Raw genomic sequence first — 12,027 nt, forward strand, 5'->3', positions numbered from 1 at the left:
ATACACCCTTTTCTCCACCACCAACACACACATCTGATGGTTAAATTCCTCCTATAACATCCTTGACAAGTGGCCTTCCAGTCTATTTTAATAGAGACGGCAAAGAAGACTCAGTTTTTGTATTCAGCTATGGTAGTAGGTGCCTGAATCACTGCGTGAAGATGGATTCTGAGCCTGTATTTAGGGCTCAACTGTGAAAAGTTCTGTGATCAATTAGTGATGCCTGCCATGAGCTCTGGAATGAGGAAGAAGCATTAGGTACTAAATTTTTTTCCAACTCTGAACATCTCTAAATGAGGGAACACACCTCCACCAGAGAGTGGACTATACACAATAATGTTTTAGTAAGAGAAAAATGTAGAATTAGTCGTGGCTCATATTTTGAAGAAAGTACTGTTTTACACTGGTTGGCTTGTCTAACAATTCCATTTTTCCTGCTTCTAATATGAAAAAGTATTTATGCAAATTGGCAAGGCTACCAAACACAAATATCTTCATTCTTGCATTTGTTACTCATTCATTCAGTCACTCATCCATTCATTCAATGCATTGATTAATATGTTGATCTTTAGCAAGTTATTTACTCTCTCTTCCTCTTTCTCCTCTATCCTCCTCTGAAAAGGGGGTAATAAGAGTACTCACTTCATAGGATTGCTGGCAGATTAAATGATAAGGCATGTAAAACATTTAACGCAGTGCCGGGCACATACTATATACTCAATAAAAGGTAGCTCTTACAAAAGTCTCTATGTGTTAAGTACTGGGGTAAGTGCTGCAGATACGGAGAAGAATAAGATATGGTCCTTGCTCTAAGAGTGCCAACAGTGTCAGAATTGCTACGATTGATAAAAGCACAGGGTTTTTAAAAGCTCATCAAATGGAAAGCTAGCCTAGATTTAGGGGCTGGTAAGGAATGTTGGCCTACAGAAAGTTGTATTTAAGCCAAGTTTCCAAAGATAAGTAAGCAATCTATAACCAGAATCTTAAGCTACCCAATGAAGTTGAATAAGATAAAAATAAAACTGAATGAGGCCAGAGATGGCTCATATGGTGGGTTGGATATACCAGTTTTATACAATATCTTATCAATGTGGGGAAGTACGCGGCTTTATGTGATGAAGGCTATGTGTAAATCAAATCCTTTTTTAAAGGTCACTATGAAGCTACCCATAAAGGTTACCTGGCTGTGCTGCTTGCAGGCATCCAATAGCAAACCATTTTGTAAAGTAATTATATATCCCTAGAGTATCTAGTTGGAAACCTTGCCTGCCCTATGTATGTCCTATCTGTGCTCTGCCTATCCAAGTCCTACCTAAGTCAAGGTTCAGTTTAAATGCCCTCTCCATCTCAAAACCTTCCTCTGAAGGGATTTCTCCTCCCTGTGCACTTCTAAATTACTTATCCTCATTTGAACTCCTTTGGTACCTATCACACTAGGCCTTATATTTTTAGGGTGCTGTGATTTGTGGACGTTTTCCAGTGACCTTAAGGACAGTGGTGACATCTCCCAATTCTCCAAGACACATAGGGTGCCCATCAGTGCAGCTTGCCCAAAGGGGCCCTTAGCATCATTTGGGTGACTGAATTCAGATTTTTCATTTCATTCATGTAATCCAAGTGAACTAAGGCTAGCTCCCATTTTTAAGGGATTATGTGCATCCAAACTGAAGGGCTAAAATAAAAACTCATTTTTAAGGAGGAGAAATGAAACACACAGAAGCGACAGGCTAGTAAGCAAAAAAGAAGCAAGTTTCCTTCTGAGCCTCTAACGAAGAAAGTTCAAAAGACAAAGCAAAGCGTACTATATACCTACTTTATTAAGCCGTCTTCCATGTAAATATCAGCGTAAAAGGATTGATCATCGTTGACGATTCTGCCTCCCTTGATCAGAAGACGGTCGCTCTAGAAAAGAAGGAAAACAAACGGGAGTCATTCTCACAGCTAGGATTTCAGAGAAGAGAGGTCTGCCGAGGTGCTCCCAATTCATTGTTTTAGACGTTTAGCAGAAACCATTTTCTTAAGACATCTGTGTGCTCAGTGCACTCAGTCTTTCTGTTAGGTATCCAGTCTTTCTCGTTTGACCCTATTCAAATTATTCTGGAGTTTCACCTCTTGCTTCTGCAACCTATCATAGCCACTCAGAAATGTAGCTACTCTTTATATTGGCTTTTTCCAGAAAGCACTATATAATGCAAAGTGGGATAACATCTACCTCAGTGCCTAGCACTCTGTCTGGTATTCTGTTGGCACTCAATAGTGATTCCCGAAAACAGAACTTAGGGTCAGGCATACAATGAAATGGCCTTTAAAAGTCTTTATATGACAGGGGGATCATGTTATGTTTAAAATTCAGGATACTTAAACATGTGCGCACATGCACACAAAGTTGTGGAATGTATAACTCAAGGTGGAGAAATTATGCAGGATTCGTATTTGCTTCACTATACTCAGTATTTCTCACATTCTCTGAAACATATTTCTTTATTGCTTTTCTTGTGAAAAAAAAATTTCCTTTCTTATGAGAAAGGTCTTTTTAAAAATTATAACTTAAATGAAGTTTGGATAAGTGATCCAACTGGAAACAAGGCACATACACTCTGAAGTTATTAATAAAATATAAACATATATTTTATTTATAAGTCAGGAGAGACACAAATCACTAGTCAGCTTTAGAGATCACAGATTTCATTAAATGAATGGAGCTTAGACCACAGCATGAAGGATGGACATAGCTTTGTTGGGTTCATGGGGGAGAAGAGAATCCCTAGGAGCCTGGATGAGTAGAACTGCAACCTAAAGAACAATGGTGGGCTGCAGTTTGTTAAGAATTCAACATACAGACTTCAACTCTCCACCCATCCATCCATCCATCCATCCATCCATCCATTATTCACACATCCACTCACTCAGCAAATAAGTATCTAATATTTATTGTTAAATAGTGGGGAGGATGCAATTGTGAGTGAGCCACACCGTCAAGGTCACTGCCTGGATGGAACTTAAGGGGAAGTCTAGCAATAAAGAAATAAAGTCATCAAAATAAGTAAAACAATGTAAAATTGTATCAAGTGTCACAAAATACAAGGGAGTGGGGCTTGTTTAAATAGAGGCTGGAAAAGGCCTTTTCAGGGAAGATCAGTTTAGATGGAGAACTGCAAGCAGAGGGAACAGTGTGTGCAAAGGCCCTGTGGTAGGAAGAAGTTTTGTTTCTTTGAAAACCTGAAAAAGATCAGTGTGGAGGAAGCTTAGGGATCAAGGAGGGAAATGGCATGAGATGATGCTGGTGAGGGAGGGCTTTCAAAAGAGGACACAGGTTTCACGGGTGAAGGAAGCCCCACAGACAGGCGGACTTCTGGCTTCCGAAATCAAAGACTGTGAACAGGGCCAGAAAATGAGAATTGAAGCTAGGACTCCTCTGGGGATATAGCCAATTACCACTTACTCTCTCCTGCTTCCAAGGTATTGGGTAAGAATAAGAAATTTCATCATACTGTATTGTCAGGGGGAAGGATTTTTTAAAGATACAGATCAATGAGGTGTTGAGACAAAACCTACATATATGGCAGAGAAGATGTGCTAATGAGGTCAAATACAAACTACTGCCACACGTGATCTCCAAGCCCCTCAGGAGCTGGCCTCTGTCATTACATCCACTCTGCTAGGTTCTATCACACGTTGCCTCATATTTTATATGGTGGCAAAACTAAGAGACACGTAGTTCTAGCCGCCTATCAGGCTCTCTGGCCACTAAGCCTTTGCAAAGATGTTCTCTCCACCTTCTCCTATGTTCACCTACCACTGACGACCATCCTCGCCATTGTCAAGCCTCAATCAAAGGGGTTTTCCCCTAGGATACACCACCTGACTTTCCAGCAAATGCTACCTGCTCCCACTGCAGCTGAAACAATGAATTGTTCTACAAGAGTTGGTTTACTGTTCATTGGTCTCCTGACTAGACCAAAGACTCCCGTAGTCTTAGAACTATGCGTCTTTTGATCTTTTTACCTTATTTCCATCTTCGATAGCTGTTAAATATTGGTCAAATGAATGGCTGAAGGACGGGACACCGGAGGTTGTATTATATATCAGAATGATAAAAAGGCCATCTGAGTCAGAAAGTTATGTGAAGTGGTCAGAATATTGGACTTGTAAGGAAAAACAATTTTAATTGAAGGCTACTGTAATCTACCACTTGAACAGAAATTGCAAAATGACAGGAGGCAGTCCTAGGACTGTGCTTCTCAAACTAGGGTGCACATTAGAAAAATATAGATTCCCAGGCCCTGCTCTAGGCCAACAACTATGTATTTTATAAGCTCTATAAACGGCTCTCAGGCAGCCATCAGCCAGCCCACAGCAAGTCACAGACCAGCACCAGGAACCACTGCCCCAGACACAGTTTGTGTTGTCTGTGAAGGCAACAAAAGTTTCTCCAGCAGGAGCTTCATACTAGTAACAATCTTGGCAACTATAAGAGTTCCCTCTCACAGCTCAGTGCTTTTATGATGCTCTTTGTCTTTCTAGCAAAGAGCTGAAGTAAGCTGGGTTAGGGAAAGGGGCCAGTTACTGCCTGAACTGAGCCCAGTCATGAAATATGACCATCCTCCTGCCTGGGGGCATCCAGTCCTGAGCCACTGGGGATCATCACTTCCTTCAATAAGCATGAAATATCAACAAAGGGGAAAAACCTATCAGGCCCCTTGTACATCAGGGGTGTAGTAAGAGGTGACCCAAGTAGAATTAACATCACTGAGATGGCATTGTTAAAAACTGTTCCAAGGCCAGTGAAATAAGCTTGACTCAATCATCAGGAACCTAAACAGAGCACAAAGATGAACTGTAGGCCTGGTGTAAGTTTCAGAGATGGGAGTAACAAGACCCCTGCTGTATGCACTATAGTATTAATATTATTATTTGTCTTGATCACGTAGAGCAGAGATATCAAAACCACGACTCACAGAGCTCAAGCAAATGCTGTTCCTGGGGGTCTTCAGCTTGTCCCCTGAACTTTTATTAAAGTGGTTAATAAAACTGCTGTATTAATTTTAACTCTATCCATGCATGTGGGATCCACTACAAAGGACAACCCAGGCAAACAGTCATCAGACACAGAAGCATGAGAAAGGCAAGTCTTGGACTTGGCATTGAAGAATGATACAGCAACGACTGACCACTCCCAGGCCACATGAAAGCAGACCTCCCTGGTTACGGAACATGCTTGTCTGTACAGTCATGGACCAGCCTTAGGCAGTAACACATTCTGGGGCCCAAAGCCAACAAGATGAACAGCTCTGACAGCTCTGGTTAAAAGTTACCCTCGATGGTGTTAGAAAGGTGAGTGTGGCTCTGAGGGGCTCTTTGCTCTCTGTTCTCAGTAGCTGAGGCGGTCAGGAACCCGAGAGCTGACGCCCGAGGAGGTAAAGTGGTCTAGATGGGAGCCGACCAACGTTTCTCATGCATTAATAGGTATAAAGGATGAAGGTACTTCTAGAGCACACAGGGATAGTCCGGAGGGTATTTGGAACCCAAGATGAAGCTCTTCAGAGCCTGCAGCACCAGGCCAAGGACTCTGGCTGCTTTGGGCCCTGCACGGCCACCAGGGCTGAGTGAAGCCTGGTCTTGCGGCCCAGAGGGGTGCCAGGGGTACCAGCTGCCAAGCTTGGGCTCCACTGGGTTCTCCCACTACTAGGAGAATCGGGCCGACCACTTAACCAGGTGTGTGATCTTGAGTTAGGACTTAACCTCTCAGCACCTCAAGTTTTTTATTAGCTCAGAGCGGATAATAACACCTAGCTCACCTCTCAGGGTGGCTGCCAGGACTAAATGAGGTGGATGAAGGGGGAAAGGTGTGTGGTATGTGTGTACATGTATACATAAAATATCTAACACAGTAAACACCTATAAATATTAGTTATATTTATTCCACTCATTATTTACAGTACTTTAAATTTTTATAAAATGCCTTAAATTAAGAAGCATACTGGGGAGGGATTATTGTTCCCATTTTCCCAATGAGGAGATCTACACAGAGAGACAGATGACTTTCTCCAAGTGACAGCGTTGATTAGTTCCAGTTGGAAGTAAATCCAGGTCTCTCATCTCTTGGCACCAAACTGCTTTCCACCTGAGGCCACTGCACCAATAATGCCTAAACCATATGCCAAGTGGCTCTTTCCGACAGGGCTGTCCTCTCTGTTTGACACTGCATCTGACAGTTCCAGAGCAGGAACGGCTGACTTCCTCTGCAGTAGGAAACTTCAGGAATCCAATCACTTGTAAGCCACTACTTATAAAATCAGTGGATTAGACCTGCCCCTTATGGCCTGAATGTGTTAATGCAGCTTATAAAGGGACCTGATTTACAATCCAGGGTAGCAGAGGCCCCTGAAGTTTGATGAAGTCCGACCCTTTTTCCTTCACTAGGATATGACAATGATTAGAAAAATCAAGCATAAAAAATCAAGAGTCTGTGAGAAAATGGGACAGAAAAGAGACAAACAAAGAAAAGAAGGAAGGAAGGGAGTGAGAAAAGACAGAGGTACAGAGGGGACAGGGGAGCAAGAGAGGGAAGGGAGGGGCTTCCCTGGTGGCGCAGTGGTTGAGAATCCACCTGCCAATGCAGGGGACACGGGTTCGTGCCCCGGTCCGGGAAGATCCCACATGCTGCGGAGTGGCTGGGCCCGTGAGCCATGGCCGCTGAGCCTGCGCGTCCGGAGCCTGTGCTCCGCAACGGGAGAGGCCACAGCAGTGAGAGGCCCGCGTACCGCAAAAAAAAAAAAAAAAGAGAGGGAAGGGAGGAGGAAATAAACTTATAACAAGGGTTGCTGTTAAGAATGGCTGTGATTCAAACTAGAATAGAAAATGCAAGGACAGGATCTTGAACTTAAACCGGTTGGAGATGCTGGTTCCCATTTTGGTTTTCCTCACCTAGTCTTCAACGTAAAGAACTTAAATTACCACGTCTGTCTGAGCTGATGAGAATATGCCTCCCAGAGAACCCAGAGCCCTCCGTGGATTTCTTCTCACTCAGTAAAATCAGCCCCAGAACGGTACTTAGGACACATCTGTCCTATACTCTGCAGACATGCCAGCAGCTCAGAATAAAAACTATAATCCGAGGAAGAGAAAAAGAATATAAACTGAGGAAGGAGTCTTCCACAATAAAATCTTTTAGGACCTGTGTTCAAATCACAAGGCGCAGACTCTGACCCTCAGTGGGGACTCAAGATCCTTTCTAAGTCCAGACGAAGGCGCAGGTGGTTATTTAAAATAAATTCCCATCTGGGTAATTAGATTTGACTCCCTAAAAACACTCCCATGCTTAAGAATACAACGGGATGGATCGACTACACAGATGAAATCTTGTAGCTTTTCTTCCCCAAAGCAGCATCATTTAAAGAAGACAGAGAAAAGGCTTTCTAAGATCGTCCTGGTTGCCTCAACGTGGTATTTAGGAAAAGGTACTGAATAGGCTTTCAGGAGACCAGAGATCTCATCCCACCTCTGCTGTTAAATATGCAACCTTGGGTGAGATGCACAGGCGTGAGTTTGAATTCTGCAACGAACACTACCTGTGTTTGGGAGAGTGACTTCACCTCTCTGGGCTTCAGTTACTTCATCTGTGAAACGGGGGACAATGGTATCTGTCTCTCAGGGTGCTGGTTAGGATTATGGGGGTTCCTATAGGTAAAGGGTTGAACTCTGCTTGGCAATTTATAGATGCTTAGTACATGTGAGCTACTATCATAATTATTCTTCCTTTCAATCATAACTGGCCACTGTACAATGGCCCTCTCACAAATATTCTAGAAGAACTGAACTAACACTTTGTTAATCAAAATCTAACAGACCTTGCCATAAAGGGAATTCCAGAGGCGCCAGTCCCCAGCCAACCCCCAGCAACTGTTCTCAGCTCCTGCCACCAGCTGCCAAGGTCAGCCAAGACTTCTTCTTTTAAACCCACTCCCACAGGACAAGTTCCCACGGCCCCTCCAGGTCACTCTTCCGCTGGAAATAAGGCTCCATGAGCAGATAACAATCTACTTGCTCTCCTCCAGCAGGAATGCGGAGTGGGTGGCAAGGTCTCAAACCTGCCCCCAAACTCACCCTCCCTGCCCAATGCATGGATCTGTTTCCAGGCCCCTCAGTGACAAGCATGCCATGGAGACGGAGAGAACGAGTAAGGTCAGGGAGGAAATAAGACTTCTTGAAGGGCAATGCAGCTTCCTGGCTCTGAGTCTTTATTGAAACCAGGCATAGTTGTACAGGGCTGGCTATTACAAACCTCTGAACTGCTACAGATGAATCTCAAAAACATCCCTCCTTTCTCTCACCACCCAAACATACTTATGACCAAGTGTGCACCATGGAGGCTAATGGTGGGAGTGGGTGGGGAGGAGAGTGGGGAAGGGAGAGTGGGGGGGGGCACTCCCTTCAAAGCACAGCCCACCGAGCAGAATGCATAATGAATGGCAAGCACTGTTGTCTCTTTCATGTGTTTGGTTTGGCCCTGGAAGGACAGACCACAAGGTAGGAAAGCAGTAATGCAGAGGAAGCAGTAGCCAAGGGCAGGTTTAACCAGGGCAGGGTGGCAGCTCCCTCTTCTGAACTAGAACATCAAAGCCAGCTGTGCGCATTCTTCCCCCCAGAACTTCATGTTCACCATTTTGAAGACGTAATTATCGAAGGGCCAGACAAGTGATGTGCCCTGCCCTGGGTCAGACTGGAGTGGCGAAATGAACCATGGATGGCATCTTAATCCCAGCGCCCGATAACACTCTCCCAGTCTTTAACAGGGTTCCAGACACAGATAAGCACGAGTGGATAACCAGACAGGGAACCGGGGGAGGGGAGGGATGACACAGCGATGGACAGAGGAACCACAAAGCCATTCCAACCTCAAGCAGGAAGGTCAGCTGGGCCTGTGAAGCCCAAACCTCAGTCACTACTGTGCTATTTTCATGACACTGGACAGATCCCGGTACAAACTGTACTGTTATTTACTTAATATTATCCTGAAATAAATATATTTTAAAAGTAAACACTGTCTCACTCCCATAAATTCTAAGCCAGTATCACTTACCAAAAATAGACAGTAAACCTAGGAATGAATACAATAAAAACCTCATGAAACTTTGGCTCCATTCTCTGCCCTCAAAAGGGTTCTGAAGGATGAGCTCAGATCTGCTACCTTTGTTGAAAGGAAGATTACCCAGTGTCAGGGTGGGGCGGGGAGTGGAGGGGTGGTGTTCAAGACAAAGTAGCACTATGCTAAGACTTTTTCCTCGACCTGCTCATAAGGTTAGAAAAATAATTAGAAAAGGGACAACATTTCTCTCTTTGTGGTTCAGTGTCATTGAATGCCCTCTTCCAGAATCACCTAAAATGATCTAACGTAACAGCAGGACTACCATCCCTGCTCTTGAAACATGGACCGACATGGACCAACGTGAGCCACCACGGGCTTGAGCAGTGTCCAAAGCAGAGTCACAGGGACGTCCCAGGTCCTGGACAGCACAGCACACGGAGGAGGTTATTGGAATGAAGGATCACCGTTTCAGAAGGTTAGGGAGAAGGAGAGAGAGGGGCAGGGTGGGTAAACCTAGTATGAGAACAAGCATGCCTTATCATAAAATAGGATGTGACAAATCTGGGTACAAGAAAAAAAATGTTGTCCATCTTTAGCTGGGCTTTGGGGAAGGAAAAATGGAAAGGTTGCTGTCTGGATGGAAACCAGCCCTAATCACAGTTTGCAAAACCATTCAGAATTTAGGTAGCGACCAAGGGAGTTTGGAAGCCACAGCTGCATTGGCATCTCTGCTAACTCATGTGTGCTTCTAGGCAAGTGGCTTGATCCAGCTCTGGGCCTCAGCATCTTCAGCTGAGTGAAGGTGGAGCTCTCTAAAAAGGCCCGTTTACGTATCTGTAAAGTACAGATACTAATGCCTACCTCCCCAGCTACTGTGAGAATTAAATATCATGATGCAGGGTCGGGGCACTTCGAAAAAGCACCATGGGTGACAGGCATTACGAATATTACCACTACTACTAATTTCACGACGGTGCTACCACCTCTATTTTATTGCTCTGATTATGTACATGTACAATTGAAGGCAAATCCAAATTGCAGTATAAATGGAAGGTAGCTACTACTATTACATATAAAGTGCCTGAGAAATGTGTTGCTCAGGACAGAGTATAAAGGAGAATATAGTTTGAAGAAAAGTCAGTGCTTTAGAGATCTAATTCATGGCCACATTTGGTCTGGGTTTATAGGAGAGTTTTGTGTTGTGTTTGTCATTTGGGGGTTTTTTGTTTTGTTTTGCATTGGTACTTTTAGGCCTCAGATCCATGTGTTATGGGTGAAAGCTCTCTGTCCCATATGCACGCTAGGAAACTGGGGTCCAGCTATGTTCAAACGGGATCCTGTGTCCCATCAGCTCGACAGCCTGTGTAAAAGCCAAACGCCTACTTCATCAGGAAGGAGGGCCTGAAATTTCAACCAGGTCTCGATTCTAGGGATAAACAGGTTTAATAATTCATTCCTGAAACGTACACTTGTGTGACTACTGGCTGTGAAGATGTTATGTTAGGTGTACGGGAAGGCAAGGACAAAACAGTCGGAAAAATTAAGCCATGACCACAAATAATAATGTGAAGTAAAAAGAGCGAGGGTAAAACTATAGAGGCAGTGAAATGATCAGTGGTTGCCAGTGCTTTGGGGAGGGAGGGGGAGGGAGAGGTGAATAGGTGAACAGACAGAGCACTGAGGGTTTTCAGGGCAGTGAAACTATTGCATAAGATGTTTTAATGGCGGATACAAGGCATTATGCACTTGTCAAAACCCACAGAAACGTACCCCCAAAAAAGAGTGAACCTTAATGTAAAACTATGGGCTTTCATTAATAACATATCAATGCTGGTTCATCAACTGTAACAAATGTTTACCACACCAATGCAATATGTTAATAACAGGGGAAACTTGGGGTGGGGGGGAGTGGGAGGGAGTAGATGGGCACTCTTACTAATTCCTGCTCAATTTTTCTGTAAACCTAAAAGTGATCTGTTATACAGTGGAAACTAACACACCATTGCAAAGCAGTTATACTCCAATAAAGATGTTAAAAAAAAAAGTGATCTGAAGAGCAAAGTCTGTTAATTAAGAGAGAGAGAGAGAAATGGGAGAAAAATCCTCTGGTAGAAATCAAAGAAGGGTCCACAGAGGCGAGCCGAGGTGGGTCTTGGGAAAATGGTTAATCTGGACCCACAGGTATGACCCAAGGCAAGTGGGGGAACAAGAATTCGTAACTAGCATTTACTGAAAACTTACATGTCAGAAACTCTTAGAAGCTTTATGTACATTTTGTTCAATTAATCCTCAATGAAATGAATTATCTGCTGTTTTCTCCCCATTGGGTTGATGAAGACATGGAAGCTTAGGGGGGTTAGTGCAGGGTCTGGTGTCACATAACCAGTCACTGGAAAACCAAACGTATCAAGGCAAGAAATGCATTTCAGGGGAAAATTGTGGAAATGGGTGGGGTCCCTGATGCTTTGGATTCTGGAGGAAGGGGATGCAAAGAGTGGCTGGCTATGGGGTTTGACCTTTATCCCACAGGTCCTGGGGAGCTGTGGAAGGATTTTGAGAAAACGAGTGAAATACAATCGAAGAGTTAAAAAAAAAAAAAAAAAAGCTGACAGAATGGCCATGCTGGAGATAAAGGAAGGAACTAGTTAGAATGTAACAGCAAGTGGTGGGGGGTGGGAAAAGGAAGAAAAAGCAACAACCTATATCACTCAGGATGCCAGGAAACAGATGGAATACTCAAATTGGATTATTAAAGTGCATTTAACAAAGGGATTATTTAACAAAGCGTGGACAGGGTTTAAGGAAATTAAATGGATCCAGAGCACACCAACAACAGGGAGAAATGCCATCCCCAGGCCCAAGGAGGCCAGAGGAGTGATTACTGGAGCTGAAGAGGGCAGCTGTACGGGGAGGGCACCTGCTGTGACCTCCAGCAGAGG

The 12,027-nt window shown here is 43.9% G+C and overlaps 1 protein-coding gene across 3 annotated transcripts in view; it reads right to left on the bottom strand.

Annotated features, from left to right (window-relative positions):
- Window positions 1-12,027, bottom strand: part of DPYSL3 (dihydropyrimidinase like 3) — a 114,666-nt gene that overhangs the window by 36,346 nt on the left and 66,293 nt on the right. For all 3 annotated transcript variants that reach the window (XM_019924655.3, XM_073802669.1, XM_073802670.1), the window contains exon 2: window positions 1,814-1,902. In XM_019924655.3, coding sequence (XP_019780214.1) covers window positions 1,814-1,902 — 89 coding nt within the window. The remainder of the gene's footprint in view (window positions 1-1,813; window positions 1,903-12,027) is intronic.

This window comes from Tursiops truncatus, chromosome 3 (genome assembly GCF_011762595.2).
Source record: "Tursiops truncatus isolate mTurTru1 chromosome 3, mTurTru1.mat.Y, whole genome shotgun sequence".
Classification (NCBI taxonomy): Eukaryota; Metazoa; Chordata; class Mammalia; order Artiodactyla; family Delphinidae; genus Tursiops; species Tursiops truncatus.